This window comes from Egretta garzetta, unplaced genomic scaffold (genome assembly GCF_000687185.1).
Source record: "Egretta garzetta isolate BGI_Z169 unplaced genomic scaffold, ASM68718v1 scaffold68, whole genome shotgun sequence".
Lineage (NCBI taxonomy): Eukaryota > Metazoa > Chordata > Aves > Pelecaniformes > Ardeidae > Egretta > Egretta garzetta.
In genome coordinates this window covers 4,706,780-4,731,149 of record NW_009260774.1, presented here as the reverse complement: position 1 = coordinate 4,731,149, position 24,370 = coordinate 4,706,780, and the positions used below count along the sequence as shown (strand labels likewise).

At 41.9% G+C, this 24,370-nt stretch overlaps 1 protein-coding gene across 2 annotated transcripts in view; it reads right to left on the bottom strand.

Annotated features, from left to right (window-relative positions):
• SYT1 (synaptotagmin 1) overlaps nucleotides 1-24,370 on the bottom strand; it is a 134,962-nt gene that overhangs the window by 97,756 nt on the left and 12,836 nt on the right. For both annotated transcript variants that reach the window (XM_035901691.1, XM_009646285.2), the window contains exon 2: nucleotides 1,803-1,987. In XM_035901691.1, coding sequence (XP_035757584.1) covers nucleotides 1,803-1,987 — 185 coding nt within the window. The remainder of the gene's footprint in view (nucleotides 1-1,802; nucleotides 1,988-24,370) is intronic.

The following is a 24,370-nucleotide window of genomic DNA, read 5'->3' as shown; positions in this document are numbered from 1 at the left end:
ATACGGTGGTCACTATAAAATGTTGATACATACAGCTTGAAAGTAATGAATTTTGCCAAGGTTTACTTTATTGGTGTAGCGTATAGACTAGAAAAATTAACTACTGTCTAATGAATCAACATTTTAGTAGTGGCTACTGAAATTCAGTAGCATGAACAGGAATAAAACAACTTCAGTTATTTTCTTTCCACACTGTCTACTGAGCAAGAACAACAAAAACTGTCCTCTTGTCTGATAATGGAAACTGGAAATAGCTCTGCTAGCTCTGTATCTTTGAAGCTTATCAATTATTTTCCTCCGCTTATCTGAGCTCCTTTCAGACTTCACCTGTGATCCAGTTGCAGGTAGTCATCAGACTTGTAAGGCTTTCTCATCCTGTCTCCTGATTTTGCTCTTCCCCTATCATGTCTTATGTGCCTGGAGAAGCATGCTGAACTGTTCCAGGACTCTTAAGACTGGCTGATGAGCCACATTGGCGGCTGCTCCATCACTGTACAGTGGTATCTCGCCACTTGTTCTAGACTGCTCCACGGGCCTCAGCTACTGTGTTCTAGGCTTCTCTTCTTAGATCTTGCTCCTGATCAGCTGGCCCTAGTCCTCAGGTTCCCAGCTTTGGCTTGTACTTCTAATCAACTGCCCTCAGCCCAGCTTTCTTCTACACTAGATCCCAACTTGTGGAAGGAACTACTCATTCCTGACCATGCTTTTATCCTCTCTCTTTGGCTGGATAAGCACTCCTGGACTGCTCTGGCTCAACCTTACCAGGGGTCTTTGGAGCACAGACCTGACCATGTAATATCTTTACAGTTATTGGCTCCTACGGAAGAGAGTTTACAAAGCTATTCTCTAAATCTTCTCAGACTTTCTGTTTGAAAAATATCACCCTTTGTCGTCCTAGCTTAGGAAATCTGGCAATGCAGTGAGACACATGGATACTGCGAATTTATTTCCCCATTCTTCTGCTTATGCTCAACAGTTCGCTCCAGGCAGGACAATACTAAAACCCTGATAAAAAAAAAGCTTTCTTTTCTTTCAGGAACGTTTTAGTCAAGTCTGTGGCCCTGAGGATTAGGTCCTGCAACCTTCTTCTTCTCTTGCATGAGGCAGTGCTGAAGGACAAGTTTTTCTGCCCTTATGAGAATGATGCTGCTTAACAGGACATTATGCTAGTATTTTCCTCCAAGTTACTCAGTTGACTTGCAGCTACAAGTATGGCCCGTTATCTTTAATCTCCTCCTCTCCAGTACAAAATGGATTCTCCCAACACCATGTGTTGAATGCCTCTGTGCTCTTCCTTTTTGGTTGTTTTCCCTTGTTTCTATGCTTCTCACGTTTTCTGCTATACTGTTGTTTCTTTCTCTGCCGAATTTTTGCTTTTGTGTAAAAAGAGATTTAATGCTCAGAGCTACTTTTGTTTATCGTGTAAGCTCAGAAATACTGCTAGAAAGATAGACAAACACTATACTAGATCCTGGTCAAAGTCTTGAAAAAGGACAGTGAAAATTGTGCACATCTCCTTCACTTTTGGGACAACCAAGATACTCCCAATAAACTTGCCCCTTCCAGATGAGTCATTATATGCCTGCTCGTGTTTTTTTAGCAGAGCAGGAAAATTGGCTGACTGCTTCATCAGTGATGTCACACCCAGCTTCATCTTTTGTGGTATCACTGAGAAGACGCTGCCAATCAGTCCCCTCTTCACAGAGCCACTACTGAGGCAACAAGCAGAATTTTTTGTAGACACATCAAACAGAAACCTCCAAATGCAACTCAAGAGTTCAAGAAAAGGAGAGGTACTTTACCTGGTCTTTCATGGTTTTCCCTAAATCTTTAACATCTTTCATGTTAATAGCATTCTTCCCTCCCTTCTCCTTTCCCTTCTTCTTGTTCTTCTTTTTGAACAAGCATTTCTTACAGAGACAAAAGCAGCAGGTAAGGATTAATAGGACTGCAACTATGGCTATGGCTATTAAGGCCCAAGGTGGCACTGGAAGAGAAAAAGAAACACACACAAAAAGAAGGCAGTAAACTGTTAGTAGGGTTAAATTTAGAAACAAGCACATTTCTCTCACAGCTAAGCCTTTTTCAATGAAAATGCCTCGCAGAAATACCTGCAAGCCATTCTAAAATATCCTGTCATCATTTGTATATTTCTCCCAACTGAGCACTTGCACACACAACGCCAATTTAACACATCCATCTATTTACATGCCTGGTGACACATATCAAACTCACTTGCAGCTATTTTGATTAATCAGCCATCTGAAAACAATATGTCCAAAATATTTACACTGTGCAGATCTGTAAAACACTCGGCACATTTAGGCAATTACTTGCTTCTTTCTTTAATCATCTCCCCAGCCCACCTGGCATTGTGGCTGAAGCGGCTGGAACTGACTGGGAATCTCCCTTTTCCGGAACGGCATCCGATCCGAGCAGGCAGTCTGAACGAACAGCCCTTCCCCTCTGCCCACCGCGGTGCTTGACAGATTCACAGACTCCTCGCAACAGATGCAGGTCAAGGTCACCAGTAAGGACTGACCAAGGACACAAGACTGTCCAGTCCAAAGGTATTTGCCCTATTCGTCATCGTGCCCCCACGCTGGCAAAGTTTCAGTATATAGCTATGTTCTCACCTATATTTTACTATAAAGAAAAGCGCTATCTTCCTTTTATTCATTCAGTCCAGGATGCTGGACACAGCTGAAGCATGAATAAATAACAGAGAGCACTTACTATGATAAAATGGTCTTGTTAAAGATCAGAATTTTTGGAAAAGAAGGAATTAAGATAACACTTAAACACAAGTACTCCAGGAGGGAATTGTCTCCATACAAATCAGCTTTAACGACCACGGATCCTCACATCTAACCAGAACACCTGACAAAACTTTAAATCTTGTAAACTGGCATTTTCTAAAAAATCTCAAACTGCACTCAGTCTATCAGGTCTGCAAGAAACTCTCTCAGTGCATTACCTGAAGGCCTCTAATATGATACAGAGCAAAACCAGAGAGTGAATCAAATTTGACATGTTGACGTCAGTGAATCACAAAAGGGAATGGACAGTATAAATAGAGAAAAATTAATTGCTTAAAGGAGCTAAGCAGTGTGTGAGGCATGGTCACAGGAACTTCTACTACAAATTACTGGCTCAGGAAGAGGACAAAGCACCTCCACCTTCCTTACTCTAAATGTAATGACCATATTTCTACCTTTAATTCAAATGTCCTTGGTGACAGATACAAAAATAATGCAGAAGAATAGTTAAACAATAATTTCTGTAATACTTTTGTGCCTCCAAATGTTCATTAAATGCAGCTGCTATAAAAGGGAAGCTGTACCATATGTAGAACAAATGAGAACTGATTACTAAACAAATGAATGTTAAAAGATAAACAGTGAGCAGATTAACAGCTGTTTATGGGATGTATTTGATGGAGTCAGCAGCAGCAATTCTGCAGTCAAAGTTGCATTAGATCTGCACTTATCACAACTTAAAATCTGTATTTCATGCATTAATGATTTCGTTTTGTCTTCAGATCTGGTCTGGTAACACTTTGTAGCACAACTGACTCTCCTACATTTTTTTTTTTTTTTTCATCCAGCACTCACAAATGTAAAACCATCATATTTGATGGAGTCAGCAGCAGCAATTCTGCAGTCAAAGTTGCATTAGATCTGCACTTATCACAACTTAAAATCTGTATTTCATGCATTAATGATTTCGTTTTGTCTTCAGATCTGGTCTGGTAACACTTTGTAGCACAACTGACTCTCCTACATTTTTTTTTTTTTTTTCATCCAGCACTCACGAATGTAAAACCATCGCCTTTCACAGGCAATGCCTGTTCTTCTCAAATTCTAAACTTCACATGTGTACTTAATCTGTTAGACACTTGGCATCTGAAATGGTATTTATGTAACACTATATATCTGAGCTAATCTATAGGAGTTATGTCAATATGAGAATAATGCTGTGCCCAGATTTATCAGCTATTTGTTTTGCTGCCTTGTCAGCAGTACTGGAAGCACAATGCCAGCGAATATGGGGAGCAGCAAGAATATGGGATGGGCTTCTGCCAGCAGGGTGGCACTGGGGGAGGAAAGAGAGGAGGGACACACCAAATGTGGGTAAGCTGGGAGAACCAAGGAATTGAGGAGACAGGGAATGTGGGTGTTAATAGGATACACACGTATGCATCCTACGCCTGAAAAAGCTTGGGTAGGTAGTGAAGCCCCTTTGTGCTGAAACTGTTGTGTAAAGTGGTATCCTGGCACTGCCGCTTTGGTCCTCTGGAGCATGAACAATGTAGGGTGCCTTGGGGAGCATTTGAGACACTCACAGATACCTCAGCTTCTTTTTTATAATGCATTGTCTGCTCTCATCTGTTTATAATTTAATTTCACCCCGTAGCTCTTTTGATGCAATTAAATGATCACCAAATTAATACCTGAGACACCAAGAATTATGAAGAATTCCTTATTTATCTCTTCAAAGAAAATATGCTTCCTTTTTTATTAAACAAATTTAAAGCAATAAAGCAAAAAACCCCTGGGGTAACCCAAAATCTGGACATTTCCAAAACAACTTCAAGTCTGAAAAAGCAAAAAGGAATGGATTTTTTTCCCCAATGAAAGTGTACTATCTCTGTCAAGGAGGTGGCTCATCCAAACATTGCCACTGACAGAGATCAGTGGATGTACGTGTTAGATTCAAGACAAGTGAAGCACACAGCTATCACTGCCTTTGAGCGATGTTTGTTTCCTTTCAAAGGCATTATTTAAATGATTTAAAATGTTAATCATTTTAGATTATACGGACAAGATTTTCCACAATTACTAAAGACTTTGAGGGTTTTCATATTTGTAGTCCCCAATTCATGGTGCTGCCAGAGGAGCTTGAATTCCAGAAAAAGAGAATTTTTTAAAAAATTAGCTTTCTATAAAGTTGTCTCAAGGTGACCAGGCCAGAATGAAATGACTGAAGTCACTAGTCACTTTGGAAGAAGACTCAAGTCTACAGCCTTTAATTTTTCAGCCTTTTTACCAACTGCGAATAATATATATAACATCCTTACCAATGCTATACGAACTTCCTTGGTTTTGCACAGTAGCTCACTTTGGAGTTTCATGTTGGTTCATTCCAGTTGGACTTTACCCACACTTACGCAAGACTCAAAAAATTTCTTTTTTGCAGTGTTTAAATGGACAACAAAGGGAATCTACTGCTTCAAGACTACCTCCATCTATATTAAACCAGTTTGATCAGGTTCAGTAACACAGTTTGAAACCTCAGGAGGTCTTTGGACATGACCCATTGAACAAAAGACCTCTGTGGCAGATGAAGCAGGGTGGGTGATATGAAGAACTCAGATCCTGACCAAGCGACCGAGGTGTCAGGGAGCCAGAAGCTTCTTGTACAACTTGCGTTACCCAGTGCCTGCACAAGGGGGTGCTTTGAAACAAGCAATACTTACCTATGAACTCAAGGAAAAGCTATTGGTTTAAGGATAATTAATATGTCTGTAAACTTTCTGGTATTTCAGTGCTATTTTCTTTGTTCTGCTCCTGTGGGCAAATAGAGAATACTTATTTTGAAGAAGCTGTCATGGATCGCTACGTGATTTGGTGATTCTACAAGGCTCTTAAACACAAATCTATAGGAGGGGATCTGCTGAGTAGCATAGTTAGTAAATAAGGTCTTGAATTAGTCTTATTGATCCAATCCAAACAGGCTACGCTCTAGGACTTTACTCAGAAATGCAGGCATGAAGGTTATCTGTAAAAGGAGAGTGTAGAGAAAATGAAATGCGTGGCTTACTCCTCAGCAACAGCAGGGCACTGAGCTCTAGGATTGTGCTGATAATCGAGGCATTCTGGGTACCGATTTTGCATCCTTCACTCACGCTGAACATCATCCAGACATGGATGCAGCTAGAGGAGTTGTGAGCTCTCTCATCCTTCTCTGTTGCTTCCTTCCACTAACGCCAGCCAGGGCTGTCTGCGTATTGTGAGTCATTTGATGGCATTTGTAGCATTTCACAAACACAGCAGCTGTGATGCACTTACATTATCATTTTAGTTTGTGTTTAGGAGTGCATTTAGGTGGCATATCTCCAGACTACACCCATATACCATGCCTGGGCTCATGTTATGCAGCAATCTGGGAGGGCACGATGGACCGAATGGGACGGTACACTCCCAGAGCTCACCTAATGGTGCTCCAACTGCAAAAGGCACTTGGCCCAGAGGAGCAAACCTAAATCGAAGCTTTACCCCCACCAAGTTTGCAGTGTGGGGCTGTCTCATCAGGACCAACTGCTCCACTCCACTGATTTGCTTCTACTGCGCTGCACTAAATACAGCTTGTGTCCCAACGTGTTATTAAATCTTGTTCCACTGAATATGCTAGATTCAAAGGAAAGGATGTATTACTGAGTTGTTCAATTTAAGAGCTACAAATTATGTCCTTTATATGAAGATATCCTTACTTGGCCTTACACAAAATGCTTGGAGAGGTACAGGCCTTGGGTCTAAAACTGACATTCCCGTTAGACGATCTAAAATTATCTAATGCCTCGGGAGGACATTTGACTCCAGAGGAAAGACAGTAAGAGGCGAGTCACAAAACGTGCAACAGCACCAAAGTGCTACAGTGCATAAAAGAGAATAAAATCCTTCATCCTAATAATTTTCTTCCCTTTCTGTGTGCAGTGTCAGAGGAAACTTTATTAACTTAGAACCCAAAGAGAGGGAAGGTCAAGGAAGAACCAAAGAGAGGAGCTGAACTAAAAAGTGAAGACTTCCATACCAAAAATGGTCTCCACCGACAACTCCCAATTAAGCAATTAAGCAGCCCCATTTAAACTGTGACAGCAAAGGACTATGAGATGATGGCAGCTTCCACATTATTCTGCGAAGGAGGCCCACAGCATGTCAGAATTGATAAATATTAATCATCTATGTTTCACAGGGGGCATGATGCTTAGCAGGAAGCTACAACTGCCAAACAGTTGTATGTGAAGTGCATTGCATTAATCTAAAGCTCCAGTAGCCTGAACGTGAGAGCACTGGCAGTTTTCATTTACTAAACCATAGTTTTATCTTAGCTTTCTGCACTTGCAGCTTCTAATCAGGACGCGAATCCCATATATAGCCATATTCAGACTTTCTGTACAGAAACTCCCTGGGGGCCATGTTCTGGGAATCAATTTGACTTTCATTAGAAGTTACTTAAAGAAAATGAAAACGTACTGAGAGCAAGGACCCAGGTAATAGATACCACTATTCACAGCAGAAGGAACACAAAGGTGATCAATGCAAAGAAAAGGAAATGCTGATGCATGGTAAAATGGCTTGTAAAAGAGGAAGGAAAAACCTACACATACATACTTACAAATACTGATGATTTAAATACTAGCCTTCAGGCTTATACAGCTACATTTCCACCCCAAACACTCTTATGTATGATCTCTTGCTTTAATAGCATGTTTGCAAACTATTATTTTCATTTTCTTACATTTACCACAGATTTTTTATGTTGTTCCAGTTAATGACACTACCTTTGACCCGTCACTAGAAGGAACCCTTACTAAATATATTAACGAATGCTCTCATGACGCCATTTCCCCCCGCTTCTCTATTTTTTGAGCATGTGCAGTTGCATAAGACTATCTCTGTGAATAGTTTATGGAAGTTACTGAAGCTTTAACTGAGCTAAGAGATGAGTGTTTTGACAGTGAAAGTTCCCCACATGCAAAACAGTCTCTGAAAGTGCACTGATCCCTTCAGTCATTGAATATACTCCTGCCTATAGCTTCTTTGTTAGACATTATCATGCAAAATTATGCAAACTTCGTATGACTGAACATTCCAGTCTTTGCAAATAAACTGACACCGAATTTAGCAGTAATCCTAGATATCGCTACAAATTTAGCCAAGGTGCTTGGGCTGCTTGAGAATCTGATGTGCCTACTGTATGCTCCCAAAGCTGGAAGTCAAAATGCATAAAACAATTAAAATATTTGCCTGAAGGTGAATCCACACCTGTTATTGGAATTTGCAGGTCTTTTATGTTTATTATTGCTGGTATTAATTCACCTTTTAGGATCTCTGTCATGGTAAAACACATCTACCCAACTGCTTATCTTCTTTCTGTGGAGCAGAACTACTTCTGTCTCTGTTGACATCTCTCTCTCCTTCTTTCCAACGTGTTTTGCTCCCTCTCTCCCCAGCTCCTCATTGCTCAGTCCCATCAGCTCTTCTGCCCCTCATCTCTCAAGGCACACGGGGGAGTAAAGCAAGGCAAGGGGGTTTCCAAGTGAGAAGGGATGGTAAGGCAGCCAGAGCGAGGCAGCGAAGCTGCTGAGATGTCTCCTTGGTGGAGGAGGTACCTCAGAGAGATCCCAAAGGCCCTCATGCTCAAATGTCAGGTTTCATCTGTATAAATAACAAAATGAAAACAGCTCCTCTGTTAACCTGCCCATTCCCCCCCTCCAAATCAAAATGAAACAGATTATGAGCAAAAGAGAGTTAACACAGATCTCCCCTCTGCCGGCTCTGTCACGGCTGGGTGGGGCTGCTCTCTTGGGCTCATTTTCAGCTCAACTACCATTGCACAGCCTCCTTGGTGGCTACATGGCTCCTCGGGAAGGTCTCTCCTGTGGTCTCCGGTGCCTGGCTGCCCTTTCCAGCAGCGCCGTGCTTCTGCGGGGCTGCCAACTCTCCTCTCACCCTCTCAGCTCCCAGCCCTCCTGCCTGCTCCTGCCCCTGCTTCCTCCAGCAAATACAGCCGTTTCTTCCATTGCCCTCCATGAAAGAATGATATTGCCCCACTTGGCATGCAATGGCCCAGAGGCAATACCAGCAGCCCAGCTCCCTGCTGCACAGCATGTCCCTTGCAGAGGACCACAACGCTGGCCAGCGTGACAAATAAATAAACCAGCCTCCCCGCTCTGGCAAAACCCCCTAAGGCCACCTACTACAGAAAAGGAAAGACTTTGGTGGAACATGCTTTCTGATCAAGTAGATAGTATTTTTAGACTGATGCTTCCTATCAGTTCATATATCTGCTGCCATAAAGCTTTTAAAATAAAATCAATGGATTCAGGCTCTAGATAATTGCCAGAGAAAGCACCGGGCACACTGAGCAGCTCGGGAAGATGAAGCAAGCTGGAGCCTCCAACCAGACCTGGAAGCCAGACAGGTTTGCTGAAGGCTTTCCAAAAACTGTATGTACCCAACACCAGCTGAGGCCAAATACTTTCTTGAGAAGGGACAAAACAACCCATGGGGCTAATATTCAACTCTGACGAACAAATCTGTAGAAGCTTGTGATGACTGCTTTCCATCATGTGGACAATCGTATTTTGTGGTTAAAGCACACTTCACTGTTCCTGTGACATATACAATATGTTGTACTTCAAACTTTGATTGATAGTCTGTAGGAAAAAAATAGTAAAAAAAAAAAAAAAAAAAATCATGCAGCTCCCTCTGACTTGGAACTGGAATTTTCAAAGGGACAAATTACTCAGGTCATTATCAATCCCAGGAGTCAGAAATCAAGAGAATAAGAGTCAAAAGTATGAAATTGATGGGAAAAAATCAACTAAGCATATATATATTTGATTTTTTAAGCTGATTTCATTCATTGTATGCAGTGAACACTGGTTTTGTTTTTTCTTCCTTCTCAGTTTTTGAACACTTGGAAACGTTATGTGTGACATTTTCAAGGTTTGCCCCACAAATACGAGGGCCAGGGTTGCATTTCAATTCTCAAAACAGTAGTCACATTTCTTGCATATCAGAACTAGTCATGCATAGTACATGTTGAATGTTACAAGTTTCAAAACTAGGTAAAAACACCATTGCCAAGGAAGGAAAAGCTGATTTTTTAAATAAAATATTATGCAGGGGTCAAGTCCTTTAAAAAAAGGAACTGATTTCTGACAAGAAGAACTTACAGAAACTATGTCTGCCTGTAAGTCAATGGTCTGTTAACATAAACAAACTTAACACAGGATGTGTTACATTACATTACATAATGCCTTAGGGTTTAAAGGAGAACAGCTACTATTAAAAGAATTAACAACCACTGGAGTAATACACTAAGTTCCCACTGAAAGTAATAACCAGTTTTATTCCTTATGGAAATTTAATATTCATTTAGAAGGTCTCAAATAAAAATGGCTCATATATAGCACTTTTCATCAGTAGCTCACAAAGTGTCTTACAAAGGATGTAGGTAATAATATCTGAACTGCAGACATGCAGACATTAATACATATAGAATAAAATTACTTTGGTTAGCATCATATGGAAGACACTGTGGGAGCATTGGTCTACATGACTGACTGGTGCAGTGCACAGGAAACAGCAGGGGCTTCATTTGCCACGAGCATGTTTCCAGGACTACAAGTCCCTGCTCTGTCTTTGCCAGCAGCAAAGTTCATGTGAGGTGCAGGTCCCAGGCATGCACCCCGTAAGTGTAGGGAGCCGAGTGCTGGAGGATGCCACATGCATGTTGCAAGCCAAGTGCACCAGATAGCAGCCTGGGGTGTAGTGTCAACCTCAGATCCCACCAGAGGAAGCACCTCAAGCATCACCCCGGGGTGCTTGCATGCTGTGTGGCTGCTGATACTATAGAGGCAACGCTAACTCAGACCCAGAAAGAACTCCTCCAGCACATCAGATCACTAGTGTTGAGCACCCTGTGTGACACCAGAGCCAAGCATACATCTGAGGTGCCCTGGATCCCAGCACCAGGCCCCTCAAGGCTGTAATCGTTCCAACCCATCTCATTGGCACCTCAGCTACGGCAGCGCCAGGAGGCTCGCTCAGCCCTTCGGGTGCCTCCTTCACTCTGCTTCTTCCCAAGCAGTAAGTCAGAGGACCACTTCCAGATTTTCTCCATGGCCGTTTCATACCAAACTGTGATGCTGCTGAAAAGAAGGACTGAAAGACGGCACTTCCCACCTCGGTGTGGAGCAGTTACTGTCAGCAGGGTAATTACTGTCCCACGGAGAGCGTAATGACATGCCGTGCTCCGAAAATGTTCCAGGCTTGCAGAGTGTTTGGGACCTTAAAACTTAATTTTGTTTATCACCATAGACAGCTGTGGCATAAACAAAGAGACTTAAGTTTCATTTGTCATGTTGTGCTACTTTGATAATAGTTTTTCACTTCTTGTTTGAAGCTTTAAAAACCAACTTTTTTTTCCTTTTTTCTGACTCCTGCCATTTTATTATCCAGCCATCAAGATTGTATCTGGAGCCCATACACTCAAAGTACTGAAGTATGGGATAGCACTGATTAAATGGAATTTACTCCTTATACATTACCAAACTGATGAATGTACGCATCGAAGCAATCCTGCTGTTCCTCAGCCTTCTTCCCAATTCAGATTTTCATTTGCTACCTTATTAAAAATTTTAGTGAAATTCTCAGTGAAATGTACTGTCTCTCTATGTGAAATAAGACCAAATGTCAAAATGTAAAGTATTTCTAACTTGTAAATAATCAACCCCTTTCTGTTCACAAAAAGTATGACACCATTTCCCTTAGGACTTGATCTTTTGCCTCTATCCATTACACAGCTCGGTAGAGCCGTATTATTGACTTTGAACAGATACTAAGCAGGTTCATATATCTGGCTTTATCCAGGCCTTGAAAAGGCCTGTGATAAACCTGTTTTTCCCCCTCTGGTAGGTTAAGATAAAGACAGGTTAAAAAGAGTCAGCTACAGCATAGAACGTTATACATATATATGCACTATACCTGTCATCCACTTATTAAAGAAACAGATGTATTCTGCAGTTAAGAATCGTGGGAACAGTTAATTCCTAAAATCGATGAATACTTTCAGACATAAAAGTCTTTGTTGTTGTTTTTCATTTTTTAAAATCACTTCAACAGGAAAGCATTTGCATACTTACGTATGGTACGCAGTGAGAAAGGCTAATTTCTAATAGGTTTGGGAACTTTTTCATATCTTCAATGTCCAGAATGATTAAAAAAAATATTAATTGCATAGCTGTAGTGGTGATAAATCAGTTATAAAAACAATCAAGGAACAAACAAAGAACAACCTCCTTCTTGCAGCTAGAATTAACACTTTGTTTTTAAATTTTTACTGTACATTAGGCCAACTGCAGTATGTAGGCAGTAACTGCTTGTAGGAGAAGCTGTATTTCTTTTTGTGACAGGGAAGTATCTGTAAAAGCGTATTTCTTTTGCTGGGCAATAGTGTATACCCAGTGAAATCAACTGACTATCTGCATTTCTTGATCTGTTATTTTAAATGTACAGATATAACTCTGAACAAGATTCTTTCATTAAATATTAGCATTATTAATAGACACTCATTGGTGTGTGGGCAGTGCCTAAAGGCACCGACTCAGAAGAAATGCCTCACCAGATTACACAGTGCACACAGATGAGGTAAAAAGACAGCCTCGCCCGAGAGGCTTTACAGCGTAAGGTCCCGAGCCTGTGCGGTGGCCACGTGCACGTCGTGGTCAGCCTGACTGCTCACAAGAGCGCTGCCCTTCTCCAACCATCGGCTTATGAGAATGCACCAGGCTTGTGCACTACCAGCTCCAGCCTGCCCAAGCGCATTGCCTAGCACTCCCTTGTGCATGACCCTTGCTGAATACCCCTTCTACCACCTCAACAAGATCCTCCTAGGATCCTGTTCACCTCGGACATGAATGCCCTCTTTCCGGAGGGAACCCAGCCAGACAGCCTGGCGCCTCCATAGGAGACCAAGGTTATGGCCAAGACCAAGCCCTGAAACAAAGGACAGAAAACCAAGAGACTCTCTTAGGCTGGGCCCCTCCAAAAGGAGTGCCTGAGCTGACTGTGTTATCGAGGCAAGAGCAGTTAACCTCAGACACCCTTCAGGCCACACAGGCCACTTTTGCTCCTGAGGCAACTCAAGACTACATCCATGTTAGAACTGATTTTGGAGATAATCCAAAATAGGTCCTAAGACGACTCTTCTGAGACAGAAAATCGGTGATAAAACGCAAGAACAATCAATCTGTCTTTAAAGTGAATAGGCATTTATGAAGCCTTCATCACTGTGTTTCTAGACCTGCAATCAAAACATGCACACTCTGACAATGCTAATTCTGACCTGAAGCTAACAGGACTTGATTTTTTCCATCAATAGTTTTATGTCACACACTTCCACGCTGAACCCTCAGTGTCAGACGAAATTCCCTAACCCTAGTCACTGTGACTGAAACATCCCACATGGTCTGTCAGCTTTGTTTCTAGGGTACCTTTAACACCAAGACTGGCCCTATAATACTTATGTGCAGTTGTGGGCAGGCACAACCAGCATGAGCCACACGCATGTTCACAGAGATCGGCAATGAGATACACTTTTTTGGTGCCGTGTTCTCTCAAATCCGGATGCTAGGATTGCCAGGTAATCCTGGTCTTGGTGCATGGCCAGCAATGCCTGACCGGGTGCGCCATACCCAGGCAAGGGCTCCTACCACGTCTCAGTCGTAGAGCGCAGCAGAGCAGGGTGCAGGAGTTGTGACTGTGCTGCTCCGCTCCCGGCTGGCTCTGCTCACCTCGGCGGGACTATGTGAGCCCAGCCATGGCTCTGTGCATGCATTTGTCCAAGGGACCTCAAACTGTGATTGATTCAGCTGCACAGGGGTGTGCGGGAGAGCACTCCTGGCAGGCACCTCTGTCCTTGAGGTGGCACTCTGCTCGGCTCAGGAAAGGGCTGAGAGTAAACCTGCTGCAGGTGTTTTGCGAGCATTATATGGGTGACACCAGTTTGTGGGATTGGGGCCATAACGGTGTGGGCTCTGCTGCCCTGGTATATGATGCACGCCTGGGTGGCCAGGGCAGCCAGGTGAGCTGTTCTGCAGCGCGTAGTCTGCCAGACTGCCTGGGGGTGTGCGCTGAAGGACTGGATGGTCCCAGGCTTGCCCCAGGCATTCAAACTAAAATGTTTTCATGACCTCTATCCATTAAGCACCGGTGCTGCTCAGGATATTTATACCAGCTTTTTGAATTCCAATAGAGTAGGTACCAACAGCGCTGCTATCCCAAGCCTCATCCCAGTGCTGGGATGGAAAGAGAGACCCATTCCCAGGGCACATCTCACCTCTGCCTCAACAAGCACCACAAAAGACAACTCCCCTCGCTTCTTCCCTGCCAAGCCAAACTTCCCAAGCAAGCACCACTGGCAGGAATGTGCACAACTGCTTCTGCAGCAGCCTGCTCCGTTCCACGGCTGTCACTAGGAAGCTGTGTATCAGAAGGTATTATAAAGACAGTTTTGTGGAATCTGTATGTTATTAGACACTTACAGTGCTAATACAGAAAAAAGAAATTTAATTTGATTTTTCACTGACTGTATACAACTCAAGTCCCTTGGAAAAAATGTTGTTTTCGCCTGCTGTTTAAAAAAATAGCAGGGTTTGACCTTTCTTTTAAGCGTTCAGTTTTATTTTAAAAGACTGAAGCAAAGAACCTAAATACAAGTTGTGCCCTTGCCTAGTATTTTGACCTCCTTTATTCTGCAAGAAGCTATCAAGGCTACAACCCACATCTCAGTTGTGGCCTTTGTAGGAAGAAATCCATTTTCAAGGTACGGTTAAGGTTAATAGCCACGTTGCTCTTCTTTTTCAGAAGCTCATTTAGCAGCACTATTATGATGAGGATGATGATGATTGATTACTAACTTCTGCCTTTTTGCACAAAAAGCACCATTCCTGATTGGCTAACTAGAAATGCTGTAATGGTCATTAACTTTGTTGCAGGAACCACTGCCAAAGTGATAAATAGATTTGGTTTACATTAGCTACCAGCCTAAAAGCATCATTTGACCTCATTAATAGATCTAATCAAATCTGGAGTTATGCTCCCTAGGAAGGAAGACTATTCTTTTTAGGACAAGAACTCTGAGGCTTTTTTCTGGTCTCCATAAACACAGAGGTTGAAATTTTTTTCCATTGAGGTAAGGTCATAATTCTCTCCAAAATGCTTTCTGCAAATGTTAGGCATTCAAGTTTTCCTTACTTCCTGTTCAGTCTGAAAGAAGTTAAAACTGCTCCTAGGGGACATTGAAAGGTACTCGTTCAAGCCCAGGGAAGCTGTGATTGTTTGAGAAGTGGTCAGTTTGCTGAAGGAACCAAGAACACATCCTTTGCGAGGACGTGTCTGGAATTTCACGTTAGTATGTCAAAATCTACATCAGAATTGCATGGTTGATGTACAGATGTGGCTCTTCGGGTCTGTGCAATGAAAAAGCTGCAGACTGCGTTTGATCTCTTAATCCACATTTCCTACACACTACCTGCAAATTCTTTCTCGTTTCCTTCATCTTTACTTCTGTAAGGTGCAAGTGTATAACACACTTCTCACTGTTGCTGTGCTTCTCACTTTGCCTACCTAGCAATGTTAGAAGTTATTAATTTAGCATGCCTGGAATATGTTTCCTCTCATGCTGTGCTTCAGTCTTCTGCTAATTAGACTGCATAATTAATTTACATGAGCTGTAGTCAGGCCCTATATTCAGCTAGGCCACAAGCGTGTGTTACAGCTGGAACACAAAGTTGGTAGTTTTAGTTTAGGGGATGATGTGGATCTGAAGGAAGCCTGGAGAGCACTGTTTTATAAGCACACGTATCATCCTGAAGGAGAGCACAAAATGTTCTCCTATGGTGTGGATTAATACAGGCAGTTTGTCCCAATGCTTTCTTTGTCCTGTTAATCTTACTGGCTACCAACAAAAGCAACTACTATCAGTTTGTCTCTTAAGACAGAAACTCTCCCTAAGAATCTCATCTAGTACTTGTATCTCCCCTTTTTTTTTTTTTTAAACCCAATATAATGTAGAAGTGAAGTATGACTCTGCAAGCTTTGGGACAGAGGAGGAACCGTGAAAAAGACGACTCTTTTAATATTGGTGTTTGTTGCTAATTCTAGGATTTAGCAACGTTGAGAATGGCAACCAGAAATCTGTTCTCCCCTCTCATTTTGGCCTGCAGTTTGAATTATTTACTACACAATGCCATGACTTCAGCATGAGGTAGAAGTGCTGTCATACATCAGAGCTTCCGGATTAATGAAGGAATTTAATCTGAGTCTCTCAATTTCTGGGAGGAGCGCATGAACTTTCAGATTAATATAGAAAAAGTGGCAAGCTGTGCTACCAGCACAGTATCAGAAGACCCAGCCTTGTTCTACTCCTACCCCCATTCCCCCAAAAGAGAGGCAGTAGGCATCTGTCCTTCGAAGGGGAAGTTTCACTCCCCAGTGTTAAGCAGACAGGTGAACCGGGCTGCTGCTCTGAGACATGTGCTAGGGGGTTCAGATGAAACCCCTCCATTTTAAACCCCCGGAACCTGGCTTGCTGCTGGACAGGCAGCCTGGGAGGCTTTTCATCGTTCCGAGACCCCTTGACTCCCACCTGTGCTGAGTCTGAAGTCCAGTCATGTAATACTGAATGCAGGCTGCAAGCTTTTCTCAAATTATGTCAGTCATCTTTCTGGATATGACAGAAAGAAATAAATCCCCTCTCTCAGTACCAGAGTCCATCTTTGAATATCTACAGTAGGTGTCAGTTTTGCCTTACGCTGCCCAAATGAAAACCAGACACATTCTAGGCACTTAGATCCCTTATGGGACCTAATTGTACGAGCTCAATTCACAGAAAGAGCATCCTTTGCCTCCATCTCCTTCTTTAGTGTCCTACTGACACTGAATGCACAGATTGATCCTACAGGTGCGTCCAGGCCAGATTTTCTGCACTAACGGAAGCATTTCTGTCAGGTTGTATTGAAAAATCAGTGCTGAAATATCACCAGCTTCCATTCATTGGGAAGAGAATAGGAAATGGAACCTTATGCCAGCCCTGAAAATCAGTTACGCTCTCTTGTTTGACTTTGCTGCAGTAAATGGTCATCAGGGTCTGACTCAAAAGTTCTGTACTAGACTTGGATCTACAGTCCTCTGGTTGACACCACTCCATGGTCATCACTTTTTATCTTTGAACTGCTTTCTGAATGATGATTTGCTAATTGGGATAGTCAGAGAAAAGTATTAACTTAATTTTAAAGAAGGAAAGCCAGGAGAGTATGACCTATGACTTGCTTTCAGGATCACAAAGAATATCACTAAAACTTGAGTGGTCAATCTAATCCCATGCCCAGGGTACACTTCTCTCCTGAGACTAGCGTATTTCTATTTTAGTGAAATTTTGCTCCAGTATTTACAGTCAACCTTAGCAGCTGCTCTACATGGACACATTTTCTCATTGCTGTTTAACAACCACTGCATCCCCTTGTTGCTCAAAAGTGCATCCCACTTATCAAAATCATTTAATTAAAATCCATTCTTCTCATTGCATTAATTTCATTGCTCCTGATCAAAGAGGCTGAAAAAATGAATCATAGAATCATAGAATGTTTAGGGTTGGAAGGGACCACTAGTGGTCATCTAGTCCAACCCCCCTGCAGTGAGCAGGGACACTGCTACTCTAGATCAGATTGCTCAGAGCCCCATCCAACCTGGCCTTGAATGTTTCCAGGGATGGGGCCTCCACTACCTCTCTGGGCAACCTGTTCCAGTGTTTTACCACCCTCATTGTAAAAAATTTCTTCCTTACCTCTAGCCTGAACCTACCCTGTTCTAGTTTAAAACCATTTCCCCTTGTCCTAACACAGCTGGCCCTATGAAAAAGACGTTCCCCATCTTTCCTATAGGCCCCCTTTAGGTACTGGAAGGCCACAATCAGGTCTCCCCGTAGCCTCCTTTTCTCCAGGCTGAACAAGCCCAACTCTCTCAGCCTGTCCTCATAGGAGAGGTGCTCCAGCCCTCGGATCATTTTTGTAGCCCTCCTCTGGACCCGTTCCAACAGTTCCATGTCCTTCTTGTGCTGAGGGCTCCAGAGCTGGACGCAGTACTCCAGGTGAGGTCTCACCAGAGCTGAGTAGAGGGGCAGAATCCCCTCCCTCGACCTGCTAGCCACACCTTCCCCCCGCCTGTATTGATACTGGGGGTTACCCCATCCCAGGTGCAGGACCTTGCACTTGGCCTTGTTGAACCTCATGAGGTTCACACAGGCCCACCTCTCCAGCCTGTCCAGGTCTCTTTGGATGACATCCCTTCCTTCTGGTGTGTCAACCGCACCACTCAGCTTGGTGTCATCTGCAAACTTGCTGAGGGTGCACTCGATCTCGCTGTCTAAGTCATTGATGAAAATGTTAAAGAGCACCGGTCCCAGTACGGACCCCTGAGGGACACCACTCGTCACTGATCTCCATCCGGACATTGAGCCATTGACCACTACCCTCTGGATGCGACCATCCAGCCAGTTCCTTATCCACCGAACAGTCCACCCATCAAATCCATAGCTCTCCAATTTAGAGAGAAGGATGTTGTGGGGGACCGTGTCAAAGGCCTTGCAGAAGTCCAGATAGATGACATCCATTGGTTTCCCTCTGTCCACCGTTGACGTCACACCATCATAGAAAGCCACTAGGTTCGTCAGGCAGGACTTGCCCTTGGTGAAGCCATGCTGGCTATCTCGAATTATCTCCCTGGCCTCCATGTGCCTTAGCATAGCTTCTAGGAGGATCTGTTCCATGATCTTCCCAGGCACAGAGGTGAATGATCAAATCTTAAAATGATCAAATCTTAAAATTAAAAGTACACAGCAGAGTTCTTGATTCTGTCCCTATATAAATACAATCGAACCTGGAGTGATTAATCCCAAGTTTGGCCAGAATAGAGAAATAAAAATTGAAAGGGAATACCGTAACTAAGCATAGGAAAAGAATCACTTCAGGAATTGAAGTCAGGGTTAAAGGCTCATTCTGCTGAAATCAATGGCCACGGTCCTGATGACTTCTGTCCAGTGAGGATCCCATCCCTGCTTCCCAATTCCTTTTGCAAGTACTCTGCCATTAACTAAAGAAACAGCTGTGCTCTCTTCTAATAAGAACTTTGCAATAGCTAATTGACAATTCTTTCAAACCTGTAACATCACCAGTAATGAACAATTAATCCCCTGTCTCAGAACTGAGTTAAGCTCAGAACAGAAAGGGAGAGGCAGCAAAAGAAAATGGAGTCTGTGAAGCATGAAGAAATAAAAATGAAAAGATCATAAAGAAAACAAACATTGAGGGTAGAAGAGCAATCAATAAAGTCCAAAGCTTGCAAAGATTGTCTTGGCAAATAAGTACTCTAAAGGAATTTAAATAAGTATAAATGGAATTCTCAGAAAGATTTATTTAAGAGTGAATTAATTCTTCAGTGCAATTTCCTTTTATTCTTCCCTTGCATGATTGTCTCTCAGGCTACTTCACTTTCTGCCTATGGTGCCACATGACAATAAACAACACATTAATCTCTAAGTTATATGTGTTCTTCCTTCGTGATTATTCCAGCAAGCAAAAGGTCAACACATTTAAGTGAATGCAAATGAGACGGTGGTTTGTTATTGGCTGAAAGTGCCTCAAAACAGACTTATAGTGATATGCAGATGCAACTTTGCATCTGCAGTCTAATTAAAACTAATCTAACTAAATATGTTGCATCTGTAAAGCAGCTTGAGTGCTGCGGAGAACACACAGAATTCCTTTTATAGTTCAAAAGAGCTTCCAAGAGCAGTGTTTCTGCCATTTCACTTTATTTGGAACCACTTTAATAGCAGGTGAGTAATCAGCAAATAAATTCGCTGTAGCTGCTTTGGAATTGTTCATTCACAGAAGCAGAAGCGGTGATAATGTATCCACAGATACATTACAACAGCAACGGAGGCCACATCCACTTGGGGAGGTAATGTCCTTTCATTAGGCAAAATGATACAGCTGGAAAAAAGAAAAAAGCTGCAAGCTGTAAGTCATCCTTCAGCCTCACTTACTAAGCCAGAACTCAACTACAAAAAAACTTTCGCAGATGTGTTACATTACTGACACGAGTTGTCCACAGCAAAATCAGGCAGGATCAAAACCTTGTCTTGTCAAGGGATCTCTTTTAAAATATTCTTAAGACAGAATCACTTTTTTTTTTTTTCCTGGCAAATGAACATTCCACAGACATTGTATTCAGTATGAAAACTTACTGCTCTCAAATGAAATTCTGCCATAAGCGGTTCTAGCATTGAGAACTAAAACGGCCATGAGGTAATAAAATGATGTGTATAACCCCGTACCCAGCATAGAGTCTACAGGCTGTGAGACCAGTGTAAAAGAATAAATTCCAGTGTTTTTACCTTTTTTCTTTCCCTCTCAAAAATTCAGGCAAGAAACTTCACGTTAGAAAACTGTCTTAAAATGCTTAAATCAGCAACTCTCAGATGGCAGAAGGTCAAAGGAGGACAAACCTTGACGAAAAGTTAATCACATTTCCAGGAGGTATTACAGTAGACAAAGATACTCTGCATATTCCCACCTTAGAATAATAGTCTGAACTGTCCTGATCCTGTTGCAACCTAAAATAACTATGTTTGTAGAAAGCCAAAGATATGAAGGCATGGTGCTTGGAAGGAATCTGAATCCATGCAGGGTGAAGAGGCTCTCCAGATCTCATTGCTTTTCTTCTTTCTTCCTTTTCCAAGGCTCACCAGATTGCTAAAATGATGAATTCCAATACGTCCTTGACTGTGTGGGACAGGCATGGCTTCACATTCCTCAGAAATTCTCCACATGAGGCCACACTTTGTGTTAGAGCAGATTCATGGGATGAGAGCATGCAAGAAATATACTGGAAATATGACACTCTCCTAGAAGGCCAGCAAATTGACTCTGCTTACTGGTTTAGAGGAAATATTCACTGCATGAAAAACTGAACTAGGCTTGAGAGTAGAGCTCTGAAGGCTTCTCTTTCCTTGGTTGGTACTCCAACCAATGAGCTATTTACCCCCCATAAGCCAGAAGCTAAGCCACTTTTACCACAGATCCATGTTCCCGAGTCCCTGGGTCTCCCACGGAGGATTTCTGTTATCAGCCTCAGTGAGAAGGATGAGTAATGCATTCTCCATGCAGTCTAACCTATAGCCCTTGGGTTCTCTGTCTTCTTTATGTGGTGAGATACATGGGTTTAAACTTGTTTAGGTTCAGTAAGATGCAAGCCATGTTCTTCCTCCTCTCATGACAGTGCCTTAACAACTATCCTTATGACATGACAAAATCGGTGACAACACTATCAACATTTCGCTTTCCTTCTTTAGCCCCACTGTAGTCCCACTAGCTCCAAGAATGAAAATACAGCCTCCAAGTAAAAGAGCAATAGATAAGACAGATAAATCCCATAGTGAAAATCGGGTCTGCTGTTTGAAAAAAAATGTACATAGAGGGCTCTATTATCAAAAAGAAATCGCAAATGATGAAAATTCTCAAAATTGTCCCATTAAAGTCATTTTCTTTGCTGCCTGATGTTTCTAGACAAGTAGAGCTCTGATTTGAGTCCTTTCAGTTGTAAATAGTTCCATTAAATTCAGCAAAACTATGCTGAACAATGTTTGTAGGATTATATCTTGAGGTGAACTTATTAATACACAGGAAAAAAAGCACTGCATGTTTTTGACAGCATTCCTTTAAGCTAGGAAAGATAAGTGTGGTGATTCATAGAAAAGGGATATTTTGGTAAGTCATAACTAATTTTCAAACGAAATGTCAGTCTGAAATTGCTAATCAATTAGTCATTTTCATGGTATTTTTCTATACGCTGGCGTATTTGTCTCCATTGTAGAAGCCAGCAAAAGGCATCCTTCATCATTCAAAACCTATATTAAGGTGAGGTTTATGTGCTGCACCGGCTGTCACAGAGGCCCATGCAGCAGAATGAATATCCCCCTTTCTGAATATGTGCACTGATGGTTAACAGTACTCTGCACCACACTAAAAAGCCTTAGGGTGACAGAGACTTCAAAAAAAAAGTGATTTCTTTCTCCTAAATATGTAACATGAAGAAAAGTTCAAACTGAAAACCATTTAACTTTATTTGAGGGAAATTTTATTCAGCTCTAGATTTGCTTGACGTTGTATTTTATCGTGGCATCATACATTTCCTAAGGAATGAAAAGGGGACTGTCAAATACATTGTTATTTTTACTTCATATTTTGATTTCAGTGCAATTTGGAGCTTTTAGAGTGTGGTACAAACATGTGGCTGTATATGCATAAGGACATCGCATGTACTTGTTTTACTCCATATTAGGTATTATTTAATTTACTAATTAGTCATTATTTATTTATTGTTTATGTATTTTTATTTATTACCTTTAGAATTGCTCTTTTGTAAGTTTGATCACACTTTTCTCCTACATTCGCTCAATATATAGTAGTCATACGACAAACTGCTTTTATAATGTATGAAGGCTTTATTATGGCTCAGCCACCTGTGAACTGTCTTTAAATCAGCACAGAATTTTAAGCCACCAGAAATATAGAATGGTGATTTATATATGGTAAAAAAACAGATAAGGTACAAGATACAGTAAGACAGAGATTATTTTTAAAAACAACATAGGGCATCTGATGCAAAGTTTCTAACTTCTTCTAGACTTAAAAGTCGACTATATTGGTGAACACAACACTTAATACAATTTGAATCTTAACCTTGTGCTGCTTTTCATCTATTTTTAGTAACCAAGGAATGCAGCAAAATAATACTGATTTGCCCAAATCATCTCAGAAATGACCTGCGAATATTTGCCTCACTTGATGGTCACTGATACTAGCATGCAACTCTGCAGTACAGCAAAATTAGGACTTACTTGGTGAAATCTCAAAAAGGGTTTCTAGAAAGCAAATAACTTCTGCTTATTTTTGAGATGACCGTTTGAGTGTTTCTAATCAGACTTGTCACAAACTCCTGGCTCTGCTACGTGGTGAGGAGCCTGTCCTTGAGCTGAGGTAAAGGGAGACCTCATCTATACTCCTTCTCAATGGATCTTCAGAGCCAAAGTTACGGCTACATACAGGAACACTTGAGTATGTGAGAAGTGCAGTTGGCAGGGGTAAAAACTGGCCAATAAATTTTACTGTTATGGTGAAATAGTCCTTTAACAAGGACAAAATTTTTCTCTCCATCACCTGCAATAGGCACTAAGCTTGGAAGGTAATATTTTTGTGCTGTGACTAGTATTCAACTCATCTCAAATCATAAATAACTTATGTTGGCAGCGTTGTCCCAAGAAACTCCACTGGGTAAGTGAAAGTAGTTATATTTATTCAGGCACATCGTGGTAGAGGTGACACCTGATGAAAGAAGAAATCCTTCCCTGGAGCAAAACTAAATGCCATTTGCATCACTGCTGATGGCTCAGAGATCCCATATCTCTGCAGCGGCTTCCACAGATTCAACCACTGAAGAGTTAAAAATACCACCCCAAACTAAACCCTATTAAACAGCTCTCTAGTCAAAGTATTTCAGTTATGGCCAACATGTAGACTATGTTTTGACTGATAGCCCTTTTATCCCTTTATGAAAGCAGTTTCTGACAGGCATAGCCCTTGCAAGTGGCTAGTACTGATTTAATTGGCCTCACATGCCTTCAAGTTGAGCCAGCTCATGCCAGGAAACAACCTTCTGGAAGCCAGCACGGTAACCAATTTTCCTCTGGCTTCTCTCTAAACTTGGCAATGCTGCGATTTATCCTGGCTTGTCTCAATTGTTGATCCTTATCACGAGGCGACACACAATTGTGCTGACTGCCCCCGACATCGCAGGGTTAGACGCAATACACTTTTCTGATTCTCCTTCCAAAAATACTTCTTGTCCCACTAGTACCGCAGTTAGTAGCAGTTAGAAAAACACTTGAGCAGGGATATGAGGTTTCCAGTTCGTGGTTCAGTGGAGGAACATTCAATGTATTCACGGGGTAAAGAACAACCAACCACTTAACAGGAGCCCTGTTAGTCTCAAGCAAAAAACCAGCGAGTCCTACCCTCATGACTTCTGCCATTGTGACAAGAAAAAATTGTACATTTTACAGTACATTAGTCTTGAAGTTACTAAAAAAATAAACATCAGTATTCAGCCTGCTTTGCTAAAATGCTAGCTGAATGCTTTTCACTCCTTCTTAGCAAGCTTTGTGTGAAGTAGAGGGAAAAGTAGAGAAATTGTTTTATATTTATTCTTTTTCATCAGAAGTATCCTATGGCAGACAAACAGGCTGGAGAACGGAGCAGAGACTGGCACTGGCAGGGAGCCTTATGCCTCTCCCAGCCATATGTCAAAAAAATTTCAGAGGCTTTAACTTCCCTCTTTCCTCCTGTAACTATATTCTCTGTGAAAGTCTTAGTATGGCAAAACTGTTTTTTTTTTTTTTCTTCCGGAGAGGAAGAAAGTGTAAATGAGAGGAGAAGGGGCTGTGTGACGAGGGAACTAGG